Raw genomic sequence first — 24,092 nt, 5'->3', positions numbered from 1 at the left:
GCCTTCTTGTTCTTAATAACTTCCCTTTAGCTTCAGTGTAGCTATCCTAATTTTATTCTTTTAGGATAGGCAGCATGCACCTGATAAGACTTTCTGATATGGTGTCTTCCAGTAGCCTCTACATCATGTACAAAAACTTCACACTTTGGACCACCCCTTTTAGTAAAAGTTAGAAGAACACTTTTGATTTAATCCCTAGAGCATTCATCATCTCAAATGGTGAATTCTTTCATGTTTGATGTTTTTCTTCCATTCTTTTTTTTTTTTCCTGAAAAAAGCTTTCTGTAACATTTTTGAACTTACGTATTAGCAGCTGGTTTCCACTTTGGTTTATATGAAGTCTTTATTCCCTTCTTGTACAGGCTCCCTTTGTTTCTGAAGTTGGGTTTTTTTCCTCTTGTCCCAGTAAATCTGATCCTACTTCGTTTTCTCAACCATGCATTGCAGCTTTTCTTTTCTGCCTCCATTTGGCCCTCAGCATGGCAGGAAGATTTCAGAGACTGCGATTCCGAGCTCTCTCTCCTGCCCCACAGCTGGTTTGAAAGTGCAAAGAGGTTAAATCTTCCACTTTACATACAGTCTTACTCATCTGCGTGCCATATCAGGATATATGTGGTGAGGGGACTTGCAGAAACATGCCTGCAGGCTCATTCAATTCTTTTATTTGCTGAACAGATTTTTATTTAAAAAAATTGCTTCTGCCCCCAAAAAATTAGCTAAAGAATCCATCTCTGCTCTTTAACCAGCAGAGTCCATTTTATGGATTACTCTATGTCTGTATGTTTGTGCTGGAATCGGGTTTTAAACCTAAGATAACTAAATTAAGAGATAATAGCACTGTAGCACTCATATAGGGAATTCATCAGTGCAAACAGTCTACTGAAGCAAAAATCGTTCTTACACCGGGACACTTAATTATATCTCCTATTGCACAATATTATTGTTGGGCTTTCAATGCCCTTAGTAAACATTTCCTTTTAATTATTTTGCAGTGATCACATCTATTTTTATTTTATTTTGGAATTAGAAGCAAAGTCAGTACAAATTATTTTTGTGTTCTATTTGTCAATAGTGCTTGTTATGTAGATATAGTATAAATTATTTAGTTTCTTTCTTTTATTGTTTCTCTTTTTTAAAAGTGTTAATTTATTTTTCTTCTGCTTAGTACTCACTACTTTCATTTCTGAAGATTAGGTAAAAAGGAAAAGTACCACTACTCAGCTTTGAAAATCAAGCTGTATGTTAAAAAACACTATAACTAAAAATCCCTAAATATTTTTTAAAAAATGGAAAATTGTGACATCAAGCATACTTTTCATATACACTAACAGTTCACATGGACACACAATTATACGTTTTTTTATCTAAAATAATAGATGGATTGCTGTGTCTTAAGGTAGAGCAATGTACTGAGGATGGGTATTCCGGCAATCGCCAACAATTTTGTTTTACTATGTTTACATGTTACAGTGTTTATTCCAGGCAATGATTTTCATTCTGAGCTTCTATTTTGTATAAATTTCATGCTCTTTTAAATTTTCAGTGAGTTTGTCATCTTTACGGTTCATAGGCTTCAGAAAAAAAAAATCTAAGAAAATAGTTGTATCTAAATAAGGAGAAAAGACATACTGAGAGTCACTGAACAATTATATGTTTTCTGTCAAAATTCTCCCAGTAAGCCAAGGAATAAAGCCCCTTAGACATATCTCAAAAATTTCTAATTTTTAGATACTTTGGTTCAGTTAGTCATCAAAAAAACTGATTTCCTAAAGATGAAGAGCTGTTGAATTTCCAAATTTGTACTGGAAATCCCCTTTGATGGTTTTGGTAATATGCAGCTTTACATTTGGCTCCAAAATAAACAGTTGGATCAACTCCTCTCTTCTAGAGAGCATGAACAGGAGCAGAGGGAAGGGAAAATTGCTTGAGGATTTCTGTTGTGTTTCTTCTGAGTTCTCCAAGGAGCAGGACAAAGCTTTGATCCAGTGAAACTAGGCACAGTATGTGCATCCTCAAACTCACAGATCCTGGTAAACTTCAAAAGTTCATATTCATATTCACACGGGTCATACAGCATCACACCATTTCAGTGCTGTTTCCCCATGTCACAGCTGTGACAGAATCTTATACCAGAGGCACCTCCCAGCTCCTGTTGTTCACGGCAATTCATCGAAAGGAAGGATCAATGGGAAAGAAAATACAGTAATTTTTCACTGTCTAGAAGAAATTTCATATGCTGCTTCTTTGCCCATTACAAAAGGTTATGCTGTTACACACTGAATGCCAATAAAAAGTTCAGCATTAAATTGAACATATATATAAGTGCATTTTTTCAAAGAAGCATCTTCTAACTAGACAAGGTAATGTTATGATTATGGATCAATGTGTCAGCTCTGGTGAAAATCAGCATCTGTTATCACTAGCAGCAGTGTCACCTAAATTAATTTAATCAAGAGTTGGAAAACTCTTTCTGGCAATAGCAAATGCTCATTAAGGTGCATCAGCCTTCTCTTGTCAATTAGAGTTGATTCAGTACGGTACACTGGATGCAGACAGCAACCATGAACAACCACCTGTGCTTTTAAATGAGATTTTCGAGGTTCAGATCCTCATCAACACGAACAATTGTACTCACCCCAGAAATTGGCATAAAAGTCAGCTAAATACACTTGAGAGAATGTTGTGGTTTAACCCCAGCGAGCCGCTCAGCCCCACACGGCCACTCGCTTACTCCCCTCTGGTGCGATGGGGGAGAGAATCAGAAGAGTAAAAGTGAGAAAACTCATGGGTTGAGACAAAGACAGTTTAACAGGGAAAGCAAGGGCCACATGCACAAGCAAAGCAAAGCCAGGAATTCATTCACTGCTTCCCACCAGCAGGCAGGTGTGCAGCCATCCCCAGGAAAGCAGGGCTCCATCACGCGTAATGGGTACTTGGGAAGACAAATGTCATCACTCTGAATGTCCCCCCCTTCCTTCTTCTCCCAGCTTATATACTGAGCATGACATCCTATGGTCTGGCATACCCCTTGGGCCAGTTGGGGTCAGCTGTCCTGGCTGTGCCTCCTCCCAGCTTCTTGTGCCCCTGGCAGAGCAGGGGAAGCTGAGAAGTCCTTGACTTAGTGTGAGCACTGCTCAGCAACAACTAAACCATCAGTAAGTTATCAACTTTCTTCTCATTCTAAATCCAAAACACAGCACTATGCAAGCTACTAGGAATAAAATTAACTCTGTCCCAGCCAAAACCAGGACAGAGAGTATGTTTATATCTGGCATAAACTCCAGGATTGCAGCTCCACCTGCTCATACTTTTCATCAGTTCAGGTTCTGTCCCTTCACAGAATAAGAGTTGACCCCAATACTTTGTAAGTATTTTTATGAGCATTAGTTCCCTGAAAATATTAGTGAAAAAATATTTCCAGATGTTCCATTGCCTTTGCTATACTGCATGTACTATTTCTCTGTTTCCTGAAAAATTTGATTGTTTGATAGAGGAGAATCATCAAGGCTTTTTTTCTTGCAAAATAATGATTTTGTGAACCAGTTTTTCGATTTGTGATTTATTTTGTGCAACTGCCACAGATGATCTTGAATTTATGTCATTGTTTTAAAATTCAAAAAGAAATTCAAACTTGAAAATGTCAAGCTTTTGAAACTCAGAAAAAAAATCAAGTCAATCTTAATGGAACCACTGAGACTAATTGAGAGCAGCCCAGAGGGCACAATAAGTCTCTAGCTGTCTGGACATCTCTGCAAAGAGAAAAAGGAAAGGTAGTTTGTCTCTCTGAAATTTACTGCCAGAACAGACCTACTAGACATAAGAATAGAAGTTAGAGATTTTGGCAAGTTGCTCTGAACCACTTCATTATGCTACTATAGTTGAGTACAGTGCTATAATTTCTGCAGAGCAGGCTGCTTCTGCCACTTTACTTGACATTTTCCACCCAAACATGACAAAGATAATAGGACTAAAGTAGGGCAATTATTCATGTAGGTAACTTAGTAATACAGCAGTATAGACCACAGAAGACATGAAAAAAATACATAACATTGGATTATGTTTATTATTATACATTTATATTATTATACAAAATTAGGTCAGAAGTTCATAATGAAAAGCCATTGCTGGACAAAGAATTTAGAATAATGCAGTATTAACAAGGAACGCACTGACCAGGCTCACATGAAAACTAACACTGAAGAAGAATAAAATATTCTCAAACCATCAATCTACCTAGGTTCTCAGTGGTACTGCAGTTTTGCCCTCAGTTCTTGGAACAGTTTCTGGCATTAAGAACAATGATAAAGTGAAATCACTTCCACCTAAACCATGAATACTTGGCTTATATGAAGCTGGTCAGCCAACAGCACAGACGCAGATGCATTTGCTTTGTTTCATTTCAAACCTACTTGGACACTATCAGTTTGATAGGATGTGGCAACTTCGCTTCTTAAGGCTTGTGTAAGTTGCAAGGAGGAGCTTACCATTAGTAAGAACAGAACCAAGGATATTTAGTCCGAAAGGCTGAGGCATGCAGTTGGTGCAGAAAGTTTTCCTTTGTTGTGAAACAGTTGTAGAATACAGGACCACTGAAAGGGCCCTATCCTCACGTCTCAGCCTATTACGCTCTCTCCCCAGGAAGGTTCTGAACACAGCAATATACAATGAAATTTAATTATAACGAGATAGAAGAGAATTGTATTCTCACTTCCAAATGCCCTTCAATTACTTTGAAGAATCTATTTATCTCTGCCTGCTTGTCTTCTATTTATTCCCAAACGTGGAGATTAGGTAACAGATCGCATTGCCATGTGAAACCGAAAATGCAAATAGTCTGCATTTTTTAACACTTTTGTATGAAAATTCCACAAAATGATAGTATGAATTGTGATTTATGTTTGTGTTGAAGCTAAGTGGGATCCTACTTTGGGAAAAGTAAAAAATAGTTCCTCTAAAAATTGCAAAATTTACATAAATGTTAAAGTAACTTCATAATACAATTAAGTCTTATTTTAAACTGTTCTGCATAAACAGTCTCACTTTGTCTTTTTTTCTAGATATAAGGTATGTTTATTTTGGTTCATGAGCTTGCAGCTCAAATATTAACAGAATTTCAGGTACCTAATTGAGTAAGACAATGACTGCAGTAAATGAAGCTTTATAAATCTACTAAATAATCAGACAGAAAAACAACTATATATAATAATTGTCTATACATCTGTAATATAAATAATCAGACAGCCAAACCCCATAAAATTTGACAATTATCTGTTGTCATTTATCTGGAGATAAATGACACACATTTAAGTTTAAAACCGAATGTAGCTTCCCCATCTTCTCCACTCCCATAGAAGTTTGTGGAATACTTATTATTTTTTTTGTAAGTATTTTTTGTAACTGCAACATCCACTTAATGGTCTTTGTTATGTGTTCCAAAAACATGCAAATATAGGCTATCATTAAGTTTTTATCTATTTGAAATTAAGCCTGTGAAGGACAATAAGAAATTAAAAGAAAAAAAAGGTACTTATTCATTGGGATGACTGTCCCATAAGGAGACCAAACACCAACAGAGGAGAATTAGAGTATTATGGCGATTCAGTATACACAGATCAACCACAATTGTTGCCAATTCTTTACTTCAGGGAAATGAACAGTAGCCCTCAGTGGAGATTCAACCTGTTGTACAGTTATTAGTGGCCTCAAGACAAACTGATGAGCAAGGCAAGCGTGAGGCAATTGTTCTCCTTTAATTCAACAAACGTGAAAGCCTTATCCACAGTTAAAAGATGGGCTTGTTTTGAGAGCAAATGATCTTTTCTGAGAAGCTGAAAAGCAAGTTACTTCTTGTTTTATGACTTTGAATAACCCCACTCCCTTAAATGAAAGCAAAAGACATATTCTGAAACGACATTCCATTTTTCTTCTTGGCGGTTGCTTGTACCTGGAAAGTCACTATGTATTTAACCTTCCTAATAACACTATATGTAGGAGTTTATACTTGACTTAAAAAAATTCTCCTCCTCTACTACCCACACAAAATGAGTTACTGATGATCGTTTTAGTCTTTAGATACCATTTAGAAAAGGAGAAAAAAGTTTCATAATGGATTAACCTTCACATCTTGTCTGAAGTAGGAGTCCCGTGGAAATGAATAATTGACAGTTCCTGGCTCTTTCAGATTCACAAAGCCTCCCCACATTTCATAGCTCCAAAAATCTCTTATATTTATTTCATATCAACTAACACTTACATTTCTTCCAACAAAGTCCATTTGCCAGCAAGGTAGGGTAGCAAACTCAAAAGTATGGCTGTTTTTATTTGCATCTGTATGCCAGAAGTCTAATATGTCTAAAATAGGATATTGTTCTGAGAACCATACAAACCCAAGAAACTAAAATGAGAGGGAGACAGACCTTAGAGAGCACAAGCAATGTGTAGAATGTTTTTAGATCCCACTTTACACTAGTCCTCTAAAGCTGAAGGCACTCACCCGCGTTTCACATAAGGCACTGTTTCAGTGGCCAGTGTTGGTTTTAAGTAAAAACAATAAAGGCTCGTATGCAGGAGGTGATTTTTCAGTTAGTTCCATCCAGACACCGTTAACCCATGGGCTCAGTGCTATTCATGTTAGTGAGTGCACAGGAGCAGAAGCTCTTTGCTCTTACCAGAGGCAAGAATTGGGCTTCTACTTTAACTGAGCTTGACAACACTGAGATTTTTCTGGGTTTCTACATAAGCAAAAACTGCTTTGCCTTTCCAGTCATGCCAAAAAGGAAATAGCCCAACTACCCCGTGCTGCTCTAAAAACACACAGGAGATATATTTGTAATTTAAAGCATGCATGAAAAAGAGAGCACAGAATTTGAAGTGATCCTTTGGCACATCAATAAATCCCATCTAACCAACATAGTTCATTTGGTCCCTTCACTCCCATTCAGTGCAAAAAGCCAGAGTGATCTTTGCAGCTGCTACTTTTCAAGACAGACGGCATCCCAGAGGTGCACATCCATCAATACGTCCTGCAAACTTTTAAATATCCTGAAGTGTTGTAAAGGAATAAATCACGTAGTAATAAATCTAACAAACCATATTTGGAGATGAGGTTTGTGAAAATACACTGTTATTTGGAGGAAGGGGGAAATCCTTAAAACACTTTCTACTGCTGCTTTTCTTTCCTACATTTTTAAATGTACATTAGTACACAGGGTGCAAGTAGAATTTGCTTTTTTCTCTTTTTTTTTGCATCCATCATGGGTTATCATTGGGTAGCCAAAGGAAAAAAGCTCTCTTTTGCCATCACCTGCAAAGGAGGAAGTCATAAACAGGCTTGACAGCAATAATTTTGAGAAAAAGGTTAAGATATTTAGTAGTTACTTGTAACAAATAAATAGTTATTCAGTTGTATATTTTCAGCCAGAAGACTGCAAGTCTTTGAAGTTTCCTATTACATGTGGCCTGAGATAAATAAGTACAAAATCTAAAAAGCAGCAGAAATTTAATTTTAAAACAAAATAAAATTTTAAGTAATGATGCCACTACTGTTGCCCCCTTGCCTTGGTAATGAATTACATCACAGGCAATGACTTCAAGTGCCCTGGATGACAGACACTGAATGTGATCTTGAACAAGACACGTTTTCTTTATGCCCCAGTTCTTCCTCTGCAGTAATGGGGTGGCAACACTTTCTTCTCTCACAGAGAGGTTATCAAGAAAAATACATTAAGAACTGTGATTGGTGGCCAGATAGACCACATTAATTATCCGACCAAATAAGACATTTGGCAAGATATATGTCTCTCTGATAGAAAAATTTATTTCCTCTTATGCAGGGAAAACAAGTACAGTTTTTCTCCTTAACATGTTTCTTATTCTCCTATCCTTTCCATTGAATATTCCGCCTAAGTTCTTCTGTAACAGTTATTACAGTGCTACGTTAACACCACGTAGAAGATAGTCTGACCTCCTTTCTTTACCCTCAAATCAGAGGTGCAGTTTTCCCTGTCATGGTAATTTGGGTGGGAAGTTTAATATAACCTCACGAGCCTCACATTTGGTGTGCTCATCTAGGGAATAGTTCCAGACTGAAATCCCATTTCTGCACATACCAGTCCTACACTTGACATAAATGAATCCCGTGACAAGCCACTGCTGTGGCTGACCACAAGGTGAAGTTTGTCACATCAGTTGGAGCGGGATTTTGAGGGTGATTACTTACAGCAAAGCTGGACAACTGTCACAGAGAGGCAGAGAAAGGAGAAAGCACTTACAAGGTTTGCTCACATATAATGTTATTTACTGAACTAACTATAAATTACTAGGCTGTATTCTCCCTCTATTATTTTTAAGGAATAAATGAGAAAGAAAGCAGCACAGAATTGCAGTTAAATTCTGCAAGTCACTGTAGGTAAACTGGAATCCTGTATATAGGAGAAATGCCATTTCTTTCAGGAACCAAGGGAGAAATATAGTTATTTCAGCTGTGGCTGTGATAGCAGGCAGAAACAATTTGAAAAGTGCTGGAGCAGAGACCCTTAACTGGTCTGGGAAGAAATACTTTCTGTAAAGACCGTTCTTGCAATGGCCAGTTCTCTAAAACATTCACACCCCAGCAGTAAACTGGTTTTTTTTTCTGTAGTTCTACTTCAGCCTTTGTCCAGTTTCTGAGATCAGTTAATTACCAGCACAGCCAGGAGACAGCACCATTTCTGCCTGATGTGACAGTGAGAGCTTTTCTCTAAGTATCATAAGGATTTTTGTTCAATGCTGCTTACAGACTCTTGGCCTCATCACAGAAATACCGAGCAGATTGTTGGAAAGGATCCTTTCGCTATGGATGAGAGTTTATAAAACCCTAGCTTTTCTACTATTGTGGAGGCAGAGGGACCGCAATACAAAAGGAGCTGATGAAGCCTGCTCTATCTGGTCCCACCTTGCTCTTCTCTGATAGGCCTTGATACTTGAATTAGGGAATTCTACAAACACAGGAAAGAACAGGTACTAAAAGTGTAATGCTCTTTCCTGTTTCCACTTCTAGGAATTTACATAGATGGAGGATAATTCCACATTTTTCCTTCTGGTCCATTATGTAAGGAAGAGTGTATTTGGTCTGAGTTTCCCCAAGGCACTGATCCTGCATAAGACAGGCAAGCATGGCTGGTAGGTGTGTGCTTGGAGAATCTTTTTAAAATTACCGTATAAAAATTTACAGTTATTCCACTTCCAAATTACATGCTGCCAAATGACCAGAAAGAAACTAGATCATCTATCAGTCATGATTTCCAGCTAAGCAACTGGGGTTACAGAGTTATAGTACTCAAACTAATATTTACCTGTTTTTCAGTTTGCATTTAAACAGACAAAATAGAAGAAAAGAAGTATTTGACATCGCTTTTCATTCCCTGCATTTATGTAGGACAGGTAGCATTCCCTCATCTGTAAAAACAATGTGTAAATGCACAGTTCAGTAGCATCTACCCTCGGGATAGACACACAGCAGTCTCTCCCTGTCAGACACACTACGTGAATATGAGTTTGCCCAGTTCAAACTGGGTGAAAGGTTTTCTGGAACTAGAATGAGAACTAAAGACGACAGAGTTTTGTCATAAAATTACTTCCTGATCATAAAGCTCACTAGTTACTATGGCTCTGAACCAGCAAGTAAAGGCGGCACTGTTGGTGCCTCTGCTGGTATGTATCAGGATAAATGCTAAAAAGGAATAATAACTGTTCTTAACACTAGAAAATTTGATACGCATAAGAGAAATGATTGGGTTACAAATGCAGTTGAAATTCGAGAGCTAAATTCTGGCCATGTTCCAATTAGTAGAACTGGGAAGTGAGTGGCAAAGATCATGAGAGTCATGTAATTTTTATTTGAAAACATAGAGGCTCTTATCTCTAAAGGTTTACCAGCAAAATGAAAGGCACTATGTTTTGTGTAAAGGAACAGAATGAGACCATTACTTTTTAAAAAAACAGATTTTAAAATTATTAAAAATATGAAAAAATGCGTCTCTCTCTTTTCTCAGCCCTCATAATATCAATATAAACTAAACAGCATCATTGTTCCTACTGTTTGAATGGGGAACTTCTGCCAGATAAAGTGTACTCTTTGTTGAATCTGCAACATGCAAATGAGAAAGACCATGAACCAGAGGGGCCAGCTGTATGGCCCAGCCAATGATTTAAGTAAATAAGAGTTTTGACAAAAGTAAACACTTTAAAGTTAGGCAATAGATAAGTGGTCAAATATCACAGAAAATAAGAAGAAATAGTTATGCCATTTAAATCATTTGACTGGTGAGCCAGTTAGACATTAAATTTAGAAATTGGTTGCTAAAAAAAAACCCCACCCTGAAGGAAAAGACTGGGAGAAATTCCTATCTGGACAGACATTAAGGAATAACCCCTGACACTGCAGTAGCAAGTACGGCTTCTATCATATGTACTGAAGAGAGATTACAAGAAGTGATAGCAAAGTCTCTGGCCAATTCCAATGGTGTAAAATAGCAAGAGTAGAAGCAGATCTTCCGCACAATATTCCGGAACAGTTTATCTTTTCTAGTGGGGGTGTACAATGTCAGGATGACCTTTTGATTGTTTGGTACGGGTTGTCAAGGGTAAGTAATGGCTCTAATTTTTTGTTTAAATATTAGCTAGTGGATGGTCTAGCTGAGCCCTGAAAGACACAGTCTGTAATAACACTGGGCTAAGAATCACATCAGTAAAAAGTGAGTATGTCTGGGAAATTTGCTCCAGTAGGGTTGAACTGGTGAAAATATAATTTCTGATCAGATTTATAGCAAAAATTGACCATTACACAAAGCAGTTCAGTTGCAGAGACAGAAAAAACTAGGCAAGTCTCTTAGAAGTATCTTAAATACTGTATAGCTGTCAACTCACATATGGATTCAGACAGATGATAGTGTTATGGGATCTTAATAAGTCATCTGAGATTAAAAAAATGTTCAGATGTGTGGACCCTCAGGTCCTTTTTCCCCCATTCAGACAGATGGATGATATTTTCCAATATAAAAGAAAGCTATATTAGACAATGATGCATAGCTAGAATTGGGAATAGAAACAGAAAGGTTGATGGTTTGTGTAAGATAAACTGACAAGAAGGATTCCTACCCTCTTTGAGATGAAGAGTGGTTGGGATGGACTTGCAAAATGACAAACATTAGCCAAGCAGGAGGGAGGAAAGAAAAGAAATGAAACCACTTCATGAAAATGATGTGTGTCTAATGGAAGAAAATTATCATAAAGTGCAATGTTTCCAAACAACCATGAAAAATACTTTTATGCTATTGCCGTTTCAAATAGGTACGTACTGTACAGAACTCCCTTGTCTAAACGCCATACTGAGGGAGTTAAGAATCTACTTTTTGTCCAAGAGCATCTGATATAAAATCAATTGTAACAGTTGAACAGACCTCCAGGACTAGAATACATGATCTTTTCATAAAACTGCAGAAGTAGTCCCAGGAGCAGAATCAAAATTCAACTTCACTTCTTAAATAACAGTCCTATCCTTTATGCTGTAGAGGCATGCTGCCTCCTTTCTTCTGAATCAGTGAGAATTAAATTGGTGATCTTAAAGGTCTTTTCCAACCTAAATGATTCTATAAACTCTTTGAATTAATACAGCCTAACAATTGGGGTAGTCTTCTCACAGGCATGTATTTCAAGTCCATAGGCAGAGAACGCACCAAGACTTTCACATTCTTTCCAAGTGTTTGGCCCCACAAACTGTTTCAAAATTATGTAGAGAAACCCCCACTTTGAAAGATGGAGGGAGACCTCCTGTAAGAGGAATCTGAGCTGTGGATCTCATATGAACCTTCCAACCCTCAACTCTAGGAGCTGAGAGTCTAAAGCTGTGGCTTTCAGACACTGCCCCATGTTCAGCATTTTTTGTTACCTAGCTGTTGGCCATTTTATAATAAACTGATTTGAAAAAAAGGCAATGATCAAAAGTTGCAGCAATCAAAATTCCAATTAGTTATAAGAAAAAAAATCCTCTCACGGTGAGAGCCGGCAAACTCTGAAACAGGTTGCCCATAAAAGTTGTGGAATCTCCATCTCTAGAGGTGTTCAAAATTCATCTGGACAAAGCCCTGAGAAACCTGATCTAACTTTGAAGTTGACCTGCTTTAGTAGGGGAGGGCAGGGTTGCAATAGATGATTTCTGGTAGTTTTGTCTAACCTGAATTATTCTCATAGAATCAATCATAGAAAGGTTTGGGTTGGAAGGGACCTTACAGATCATCTAGTTCCACCTCCTCTTCCACGGGCAAGAACACCTTCCACTAGACCAGGTTGCTCAAAGCACCGTCCAGCCTGGCCCAGGGATAGGGCATCCACAACTTCTCTGGGCAACCTGTTCCACTGCCTCACCACCTCCATAGTGAAGAATTTCTTCATCATGTCCAATATAAATCTACCCTCTTTCAGTTTAAAGTGATTACCCCCTGTCCTATCACTACATGCTCTTGTAATAAGTCCCTCTCCAGCTTTCTTGTAGGCCCCCTTCAGATACTGGAAGGCTGCTATAAGGTCTCCACGGAGCCTTCTGTTCTCCAGGCTGAACAACCCCAGCTCTCTCAGCCTGTCTTCACAGGAGAGGTGCTCCAGTCCCCTGATCATCTTCGTGGCCCTCCTCTGGACTAACTCCAACAGGTCCATGTCCTTCTTATGTTGGGCGCCCCAGAGCTGAACACAGTATTCCAGGTGGGATCTCACAAGAGCAGAGTAGAGGGGGAGAATCATCTCCCTTTCTGGCTTTCTGGGCTGCAAGCACACATTGCTGGGTCATGTTGAGCTTCTCGTCAACCAACACCTCCAAGACCTTCTCCTCAGGGCTGCTTTCAATACATTCTCCGCCCAGCCTGTATTTGTGCTTGGGATTGCCTGACCCATGTGCAGGACCTTGCACTTGGCCTTGCTGACTTCATGAGGTTTGCATGGACCCACCTCTCAAGCCTGTCAAGGTTCCTCTGGACGGCATCCCTTCCCTCAGGGCGTCAACCATACCGCACAGCTTAGTGTCGTCAGCAAACTTGCTGAGGGTGCACTCAATCCCACTGTCCATGTTGCTGACAAAGATGTTAAACAGTGCTGGCCCCAATGCCAACCCCTGAGGAATGCCACATGTCACTGGTCTCTGCTTGGATATCGAGCCATTGACTGCAACTCTTTGAGTGTGTCCAACCAGCCAATTCCTTATCTACCGAGCGGTCCAACCACCAAATCCATTTCTCTCCAATTTAGAGACAAGGATGTCATGTGGGACAGTGTCAAATGCTTTGCACAAGTCCAGGTAGATGACATCAGTTGCTCTTCCCTTGTCGACTAATGCTGTAACCCCATTGTGAAGGCCACCAAATTTGTCAGACACAATTTTCCCTTAGTCAAGCCATGTTGGCTGTCACCAATGGCCTCTTTATTTTCTGTGTGCCTTAGCGTAGTTTCCAGGAGGATCTGTTCCATGATCTTGCCAGGCACAGAGGTGAGACTGATTGGCCTGTAGTTCCCCAGGTCTTCCTTTTTTCCCTTTCTAAAAATTGAGGTTATGTTTCTCCTTTTCCAGTCAGTGGGAACTTCATTGGACTGCCACGACTTCTCAAATATGATGGATGGTGGCTTAGCAACTTCATCCACCAGTTCCCTCAGGACCCGCAGATGAATCTCATCAGGTGCCATGGACTTGTGCACCTTCAGGTTCCTTAGATGGTCTCAAACCTGATTTTCTCCTACAATGGGCAGTTCTTCATTCTCCCAGCCTTCTGTGACTTCAGTTGTGTGGCTAGAGCACTTGCTGGTGAAGAGTGAGGCAAAAAAGTCATTGAGTACCTCAGCCTTCTCCATATCTCGGGGGTAACCACGTCTCCCATTTCCTTCTGGAGAGGGCCCATGTTTTCGCTTGTCTTCGTTTTATCACCAACATATCTATAGAAGCTTTTCTCATTGCCCTTGATGTCCCTGTCCAGATTTAATTCTATCAGGGCTTTAGCTTTCCTAAGCTGATCTCTTGATGCTTGGACAATTTCTCTGTATCCCTCCCAGGCTACCTGTCCTTGCTTTCACCCTCTGTAGGCTTCGGTTTTGTGTTTGAGTTTTCCAGGAGCTCCTCATTCATCCATGCAGGCCTCCTGGCATTTTTGCCTGACTTCCTCTTTGTTGGAATGTGTCACCTCTGAGCTTGGAGGAGGTGATCCTTGAATATTAACCAGCTTTCTTGGGCCCCTCTACCCTCCAGGGCTTTATCCCATGGTACTCTACCAAGCAGATCCCTGAAGAGACCAAAGTCTGTTCTCATGATGTCCAGGGTAGTGAGCTTGCTGTGCACCCTCCTTGGTGCCCTAAGGATCTTGAACTGCACCATTGCATGGTCACTGCAGCCAAGGCTGCACTTGAGCTTCACATTTCCCATCAGCCCCTCCTTGTTGGTGAGAACAAGGTTCAGCATAGCACCTCTCCTCATTGGGTCCTCTATCATTTGGAGAAAGAAGTTATCATCAATGCATTCCAGGAACCTCCTGGATTGCTTATGCCCTGCTGTATTGTTCCTCCAAGAAATATCAGGGTGGTTGAAGTCCCCCATGAGAACCAGGGCTTGTGAACGTGAGGCTGCTCCTATCTGTCTACAGAGGGCCTCATTCGCTTGGCCTTCCTGGTTGGGTGGCTTGTAGCAGAACCCCTCTGTAATGTCACCTGTCCCTGCCCTCCTTTTAATCCTGACCCATAAGATCTCTGTTGGCTCCTCATCCATCCTGAGGCAGAGCTCCATGCACTCCAGCAGGTCATTGACATAATGGGCGACATCCTCTTCTTGTCTCCACTGTCTGTCCTTCCTAAAGAGCCTGTATCTTTCCATTCCAACACTCCACTCATAGAAGCCATTCCACCAGGTCTCCATGATGCCATCATAGCTCTGGAGGTGTGCACACGTCTCTAACTCCTATTGCTTATTCTCCATGATATGTGCGTTTGCATAGAGGCATTTAAGTCGGGCCCCAAGTGAAGCTGACTTACTGGCTGGAGTAGCTGGAGTGGCTATTCTATTCTTCTATGATAATTTTCTTTCCTTTAGAGCCCACTGATACCACTAAGCCTTCTCAGATGGTATACAACTAATAGTAATGTCTGTGCTTACATGGATGATCAGGAGTCAAAGAATTAAGCTTCTCAGCAGGTGACCGTGAGTATTAACTGTGAGATTTACAAAAAGTAAATTATGCTTTGTAGACCTGTTTGCCTTCTACAGTAAAATGGCTAGATGTGTGGATGAGTGAATAGCTATGTATGCTGTCTATCTTGGCTTTACCAAGGCCATTTTGACACCATCTTCCATGGTATCCAAGATGGAACCCAGTTTTCTGGGTGGATGCATGATTAGATCAGTGAAAAACTGCCTGGGTCATGAGGGTAGTGATTAACCATCTCTACTGGAAATCCAGTTGCAAATTAATTTCCTCAGGGGTCTATCCTGTGAACTCTCCTGCTTTGTATCTTCACCAGTACTTTGGATGACACAAAGTGGAGATGATACACTGAAGGACAAGGCAGCCATTCAGAGGGACCCAGACTGACTACAGAAATGGGCAGACACAGAATTAATGCAATTAAAAAAGGTCAAATGCAAAGTCTTGTATGTGGGATGAACCAACTCCCACCTCTGCATCATCACAAACTGGATGCTGCCCAGCTGGTTAGCAGCTTTGCTGAAAAGGACCTGAGAATCCCAGTAGACAGCAACTTAAATATGGGTCAGTAGTGTTCCATGGTAGCAGGTAAAACTAACAGCAAGTTGGACTGTATTAAGAAGAACATATCCAGCTGATCAAGGAACATGACTGTTCCCCTTTACTCAGCACTCGTTAGATCACAGCTGGAATACCACATTGAGTTTGGAACTCCCTCTGCACAAAAAAGACATTGATAAACTGCAGAAAGTTAAGTGGAATGCCACCAAAATGGTCAGGAGGTGGAGCACAAAGTACAAGGGGAGGCTGAAGGAACTGGGTTTGTTCAGCATGGGAAAAGAGGCCATTTTGCTGCTAGCAACTGTCCAGTACATATGATAAAACTACTGAAAAGACGGAGCCAAGCTCTTTACAGTGATGCATAATGGGAGGATGAAAAAGAATGGTCAGAAATTAGGAGGGAAAGTTCTGGCCAAACACAGGGAAAGCATTTTCACCAGAGGGATGCTCAAGCACTGAAGCAGGTTTTCTGCCCAGGAAGGCTATGGCATTGCCTTACTGGACAAAGCCCTGAGAAACTAGGGCTGAATTCAGTGTTAAACTGGCTTTGAGCAAGGGGTTGGATACTTGAGCAAGGGGACCAATGAGTCTATGGCCTAACAGTTAAAGTGGTGTGTCTTCTTGATTGAACAAAAGACTTCAACATGGTAAACCCCAATTTAAATGGATGAGAACTTGCTTTTATATCAAGCTGGTATTTTCTTCTTCAAGAACTCAGGAACGTCACTATTTTAACAGAACTCTGCTGTATTGAAGTCTTCTCAATGCCACTCATCCACCACAATTTTTATAGCTTCTCTGACTGTGAACACAGAGCCCAGTATGGTGTTCCCACTGCTGCAAGGTACCCGGAAATCTGGCCAGGTTCTTTTCTGTGTTACCCTCCTGTAAAAGTCTGGTTTTGAAGACAAAGCTGTCAGCAATGCTACTTTATCCCTGACTATATCAAGATGCAAATTAATGGCATGGGCAGGGGAGGAGGCTACATTATAAATATGAGCATGGATTTTTATTGTTCACAGATGTCTTTATGTCCTCACAAAATTCTCTCCCTGCCCTAAATGTTCATCGTAATAGCTAAGAAATGGAGACTGAATTGCTTTTCAGCTTTAATAATGAATCCGCAAGTGGAGGGAATAGGTTTTGTCTGCAGTTTCTGAATTTCTTTTAATAGCAAAAATTGCTTCATATAATTCATTTATGTAAATATCCCCATGGAGTAACTGCATCAAACTCCTTGACAACTTAAAAGTGCTATGCTTGTGTTATTGCAAAGCATCCTGCTGCCTGGTGGGTTTTGGCAGAAATCTAGTAAACAGGCGTAACTCAATTACACGAGTTTTAATACAGAACTGAATTATTTTATTCATAACATTGGTGTTCTATGTGTTTATTAAACTGTCCTGCCTGCTTTTTTCTGTGTTGATTAAATGGAAGTCAAACTGTTAAAAGAATCATTTGAGGATATTACGCTGAATTCTCTGCTGATATAAATTGGCACGTACCAGGTTTGGTCCAGCAGTTTCAGTAGAGGAGCAGAAATTTAACAATCCTGCCTTACAGCCTAGGCAACTTATAGCAATTGAGCATAAACTTGAGCAACTAATCAGCAGACTGAAGAATCCAAGTGTCTCTGGTTGTTTCCTTTGTTGTTTTCTTTTTTTTTTAATTCTACTGAGTTTAGTTTATTTCTGGAAACAAATGGTTGCTGGAGAAGAAATTCTAAGAAATGTCATATACAAACAATTTATTGTGGGCAAAAATATCCTTAGAATGAAGAAATATATTTTGGATCTGTAGCAAAAAGCCCATCATCAGCAAATAAAAAATGTTATTTTTTTCCTACCAACAGCCATATGGCTTTAGAACTGACTGATGGATGCCATTGCATGCCAAAGATGATGGTGGCATTTGTGCATTTAATAAAAGCACATATTTCTTTGTCCTTTGAAAGTCTCATTTTATCCATGTGCACTGTGGGTACATCACTGGAAACTATAAATTCTTGCAGGTTCAGATAAGCTGTTACTGCAGGCAAGAAAAATCTCCCCAGAAATTTTTGACCAGCCAGGGGAATTTATGAAAGCTCATAACGGGCAAGCAATAGCTCGAGCTTCTGACAAACTTCTTTCCCTCTCTCCCCTGATATATCTCCCCTTCTACATCTTAATCATCTAAAAGCAAGATACCACCTTCTAGACTCTGAATACTCTGCCACTGCTCTTTTTGAATGTGAAATGGTCACTCTCAAACACAGGAGTACAGAGGGAGGTGCTTCCTTCCACAGAAGAAACCAAATGCTCCATGAGCTTCTTTAGGCACCGAGGGCCAGGTTGACTGAGCAGTTTCTGGCCCAAGGGAGTTGGGACTCCTGACTATCAACCCCTGCATAGTGAGGAACCACAGTCCTACTCAAGGGCAAGGTAACATCTTATTCCCATGCAGGACTAAGTACACAATTTAAGAGTTTCCAAGGAACACTTCCAAACTCCAGATCCTACTTATGCTGGGTGGAGCTGTTGGCAGTTAAGACAACGACTACAGAAGCTAAGCACTTCTAAAAAGCAAATGAGTGGAAACATTCTGTAATGCTGCTAGGGATTCTGTGCTTTGGGAATCTCTGATAAAATGAACAAGATAATAATTAAGGTAATCTCAGACTATGCAAGCATTTTCAACAAGAGCATACAAGAATATCTAGATTAGATTCAAGTCTTTTTTATGTTAGAAAGCTCTTAAAACTCCCCAAATTTTATTGCTTGGTAAGCCTGAAACCAAGCAAAACATTTCAAAAGCAAACTGATTTCATGATTTTTCAAAGTAAATGGGGTGCATTTCCCAGATATATCTAAGGCAACCTTCTATGTTTTTGTTACATGATTGTACAATTGCATACAATGTGAAATTGGGGACTAACTCTTAAAAGCAAGAAACTGAGCAAGACATTTCATGGTTCCTGTTGGTTCCTCTTATGCATAGCCCTCTGACACTGGGCAGAATAAAGCAACTGACTTTTCAGCACAAGGCACTTACTCTCTAGTTGGAGTCAAACACCAAAGTCCTCAGTACAAGCAGAAAAAGGGAACAAGGAATACACTGTAAAAATAAATTGAACAGTTCTAGGCTCTAGCACTGACGCTATTTGGAAAGGCAGAAAAGTGGGAGAAATTGAAGCGCCCTCTGTTTTGATGAGTTTCTATACCATGAGGAAAGGCAAAAAGTAGTGTAATTCCTAAGACTGGATAGTTCTACATATATGTGGTTGCTTTCCATAGTTCATTAGCTTCAGGGATGGCTGCAGACATTTTCTTCTGCCTTGCATACAGAAATGAAATATGTGGGCAACATGTTTTGAAGCAGGGAAGGCAAAGGAAGGTGAGTCCACAGAGGAGTTTGACTGACCTAACATCAAAGAACCAAACTTGCAATTTTGCAGCTTCCCTGATGGGTGGTTGATGCACAGCACAACATGCTTCAAAACAAGGCTACTAGGGAGGAGATTAATCAATGGGCTAGACTGGGGAGAAGGTCAGCCCTGTGATGTGTCCCAGAGTCCTTTACCATTATTTATCTACACAGGCAGCAGGCTGACATGCACTGTCACATATTTCCAGTCCACACACGTCTCCCTCACAAAAAGCAGAGCATACAGAATGGGGAAGGAAAGGATGGCTCCCCCATGCGAGGACCGTAGAATCATAGAATCATTTGGTTGGAAAAGACCTTTAAGATCATCGAGTCCAACCATACCTGTCCACAAACCAGGATACCATTGGCTTTCTTGGCCACCTGGGCACACTGCTGGCTCACATTCAGTCAGCTGTCGACCAGTACCCCCAGATCCCTCTCTGCCAAGCAGCCACTCTTCCCCAAGCCTGTAGCGTTGCATGGGGTTGTTGTGACCCAAGTGCAGGACCTGGCACTTGGCCTTGTTGAACCTCATACAATTGGCCTTGGCTCATTGATCCAGCCTGTCCAGGTCCCTCTGCAGAGCCCTCCTCCCCTCAAGCAAATCGACACTTCCACCCAGCTTAGTGTCATCTGCCATCTTGCTGAGGGCGGACTCAAACCCCTCATCCAGGACATTGATAAAGATGTTAAACAAAACTGGCCCCAACACTGAGCCCTGGGGAACACCACCTATGACCGGCAATGTTACTTTTGATACAACCTTGAAACACATATGAAGTGTACACCAGGAAAAAAAGAAGTCCTCCCAGGTCTTACAGTTTCATTATAACTGGAGAAGGCCTCAAATTCCTCTTTGATAAACAGTCAGATTTATCAAACTAAAGGAAATCCCACTGCCCAGATTGAAGACCATGGGTAGCCTCCCAGGAGAAAAGAGAGATCAGAAGATGCAAGGACAGAGATCCCAAGGAAGAAAGTTATGTTGGATCTGAATTAGTATCCCACAAATAGAATATCTGAAGTGTCCATATGCCAAGATAACAAAGACCAAGAAAATGACATTTTCTTGGTACTTCTTTTCGGAGATATTAGAGATTTTGTCAAAAGCTGTCAAAAGCTGTTTTAATTGAAATCGAGGGGTGGTAGCTAATAGAGTACTACCTAGAAAACTACTGAACATTCAAGAGATCTGATATGAAAAAAAAAAAAAAAGAAGATGAGTGTTAGCTGGTAAGTTCAGAAATTCAACAGAATCAAAATGAGACTTACATTAAGTCTTTGATTTTTAATTGCTCATAGTGGTCTAAACTTGTTTAGATTGGTTCTTGTGAAGAAAAAATTTCATCGTGGGCAGAGAGACAAAGAGAATTAAGAGATTTTGGGTTTTTTCTTTAAAGGCAGGCAAGCTGAAGCATGGCTTATATACTACTGAAAAGAGACAAACAAAAAACTAGAAGATTAAGGGATTTGCAGGTGTGCATAGAATAGATAAAACATACATATCTGTAGCAGAGAAATAAGAAAGAAGGGAAGGCAAACTAAAGTGGGGAGGAAAGACACATACTGTTACACTCGCTATTTTTTGATGAATCATAAAAATCCCTTTCAGTGAAGAAGCTGAAGTCTGAGAGACTGGTAGTGGTAGGGAAAGTAATGAGTCTAAGACAGTTACAGGCACCTATTAACCTTGAAACCCAAGACTTTTGCACAAATAATGGACATGAAAATAAACATCAAGTAAAGAGTGTCTGTCTGTTTATGGGTTTCCAAAATACTCTGAGTTATGAAAGCATAGTAAGTCTAAATGTAAGCACTAAGGCATCACTTAACATATTTATGCTTTGGTAAGCTGATATATATTTAGTTGCATTTGAATTTGGTCCTATTTTTCTCCACTGTGGGCATCAGCATGATTCTAAGATTGTTCCAAAGACAGATCTACTGACAATCCAAAATGGAATTGTCATGGTGTGGGAAAGAGAGAGAACTGTCTTTGAACTGCCTTTGTATGGTCAGCCTGCAATGTAATTTTCAGCACTGACTCCCTAATCTTCTGTGCACATTACGGTAAAAGATCCGACTAATGGACATGCTGGCTCTAAGAAATTTTTGCTTGCTGTTGATTCATATTTTTGTTGTACACTGTTGTATGTAGTAGATTGTACCCTAAGTTTTTAAACTTTTTTCTCAGACAAAGATAAGACTGAGATGCTGAAGGGAATCTAGCCAGAAAAATGACATGTTATAACAGTGATTAAAACTCTATTGGTAATCTATTTTTGGTTACTACTACCAGGAATGTTAAAGCACTTACACAGTAAATGAACAATTCCAAGAATTAGACATATGAATAGCCTGGATATCACTGGAAACAGAATATGGAACTATGGTGAAGCAGCAGTAATCCTGCCTTCATAGCCCAAATGGAAACAAAATTATTTTGTTGTTGTATGTTTGAAATACAAACATAATTCATTTTGATGATAACTCTCTTCATCTTCATATTCGCATAAATCAGATCTACCCTGCCCTCAGGGATTTTTAGAGACTTTGAACAATGAGTAATATTGACATATTCTTAAATATTTCTCTCAGATACTTGCTAAATTATTGATGCCTGTCAACTCAGTGAGTATTTAAAAGAAGGATATTGACATAATGGAATTAAACTGAAAATCAGATTAAGTTTGAAGTCTGCCAGCAAAATACAAGTAATAAAAAAAAAATCAAGGGAAACATAATGGGGTTTTAAGGGTGGTCTGGATCACAGCCTGAAAAAGGGCTGCATGAGAGAGGATTTTAAAGGGAATGAATAGTTGCTGAATGGTTCACATTGTTCTGAAGGCTGTTGATTGTCATCAACGTCTCTAACAATTAGGTTCTTTTGAGATAATTTCACAATATGTTTACAGGGATAATAATGGAATACCCTCTCAGTTTTTCCTTTGATGAAATAGTACTTGTCTCACAGAGCAATCTGACAACAATAATGGTTTGCTCTTACTTCTTAATTACATGTTTATATGGAACAGTGAAGAGAACTAATTTTGCAATGAATCTTTAGTTTCCTACAAATATCTGACTCTGTATACAGGTATACAGAGGAGCTGCAGTGATCTAATGAAAGATGTAACGTTAAGGTAGTTTATTTTAACCAGTGCAAGTTTGTCTGTAAACATTTCTTCGTTTTGCTGCATCTCTCATTACAAAAATGATAACAAACTTCTCTTGCATCCCAGAGAGAAACAACATCACACCAAGTACTTACTGATTGTGTACAAAGGCAGAAGACGCAATTACAAACAGACTGGTTTTCTGACTGGTTTCTGGCAGCTCACAAAACACAGAACATACTGGGATCCACCGCCAGTCTCACAAACTATTTAGAAGTTGAACATTTAACCCCAATGTTTAAATTTAAGTTTAATAAGTTTATTTTAGCATTAGCTTGCAGCTTTCTTAGAGACCTAGCCTCTCTCCCAGAGCCTGGAGCTAAGTGAGGCCCCAAGGCTCCCCTGTACAGCACATGGGGCACCAGGTATCCCAGAAAGGTGCAATAGTTTACAATCACCTTCAGCACTTCCTGCTGTCTCGAAGGAGCATCCCAGATTTCACCCCACCCCATCTCCAAGGGCTGGGGGGACACGGCTCTGTTCACTTGGAGGTGGTACTGCGGAGCTCTCCCCTAGACATTAGCCTTTGAAAGGGAGTGTTAGAGCCTCAGCAGACCCTCCCGTGCCATAGAAGTAAGAGGACCTTCTGGTAACGTGCCAGAAGCCTTCAGTCAATGCTGTAGGTTTTTCACAGACAGAAGTCTACTTCCCTTTCCAAATACTGGCCTGTTATCATTAGGTATGTTGTTTGTAAGGTTATGAATTTTAGGAAGAGACAACTGGTAGGAAAGGTAACAGCCCTTTCCAACTTCAGGCATCTAGTGGGCAGGAAGTGCCAAAACCCCCCGAATGTAGCAGAATGGAGGACTACCCACCCTCCTCTCTTTCACAGCCCTTCAAAACTCATTTAAAAAAATCAAGATCTACAGGTCAATCAAATGTTCTTTCTAAACCAGTATTTTGTTGCAGATTTTAAAAGGTATGCGGCTCCTACATATGCAAAAGAGGTGCTTTGCACTTTCATTCGCGTCATAGAAGTTATGAGTAAACCTGGGTGCTTTACCAAGCACCAGGTGCAGAGTCCACATGCATGCCCTGAGGTGCACAGGGTGTGGGTGAAGTGAGACTGGGTTTATGCTAGTACTCCTTTCCTTTAGTTGACCCTCCTTTATGTCTGAGTTTCCACATGAAGAAGACAGCAAGCCATGACAGGTGCACAAGGCTTAATCTACAATTAAAGTCACTGAAGTCTGGAAAAGTCTGGTATTGCAGTATTTTTTGAAAACCTTTGTTTGTTTGCTTCTGAAAGATATAAAACATTTGGAGACAGGGTTTTCCAGTCCTGGACATGTAAGAGTATCTAGAAAAGGATATTAATGTTGCATAGAAAATGAAAAAATCTCCCATTTCTCCAATGATTTACAAATGTCTGCTCCATGTATTTGCCATCTTGTTGCTTACTGCTTAAGTAGGTACCTATTCAATTAATGCATCGTGTGCAATGTTTTAAATACATTAATATACATGAATATTGCATTCTTAGAACTAGCTTATCTAAAAACTCTACTCTTCTCCCTAAATGACTGAATTTATTCTTCACATAGGTGGAAAGCTTGGCGGCAGGAATATGTATGTTCTGGCAACTGTTCTGGCAATTATGATGTCAATACATACTGGGTGCTGTACAATTCAAGCAAATAAAGAAATGGTCCCTCCTCCTATTCTCTTGTTCTAACGCACACTGGCTCAATTTTATTGCATTTGTGTAAAAATAGATACCCTGTTATATAGAGTATCA

General features: G+C 39.9%; 1 protein-coding gene across 1 annotated transcript in view; it reads right to left on the bottom strand.

Annotated features, from left to right (window-relative positions):
• MAP9 (microtubule associated protein 9) overlaps positions 1-13,872 on the bottom strand; it is a 93,847-nt gene extending 79,975 nt beyond the window's left edge. The window contains exon 1 of the mRNA XM_035892034.1: positions 13,747-13,872. Coding sequence (XP_035747927.1) covers positions 13,747-13,872 — 126 coding nt within the window. The remainder of the gene's footprint in view (positions 1-13,746) is intronic.
• Between the last annotated feature and the right edge of the window lie 10,220 nt (positions 13,873-24,092).

This window comes from Egretta garzetta, unplaced genomic scaffold, assembly GCF_000687185.1.
Source record: "Egretta garzetta isolate BGI_Z169 unplaced genomic scaffold, ASM68718v1 scaffold114, whole genome shotgun sequence".
Taxonomy (NCBI): domain Eukaryota; kingdom Metazoa; phylum Chordata; class Aves; order Pelecaniformes; family Ardeidae; genus Egretta; species Egretta garzetta.
This window is presented reverse-complemented; position numbering and strand designations above follow the sequence as displayed.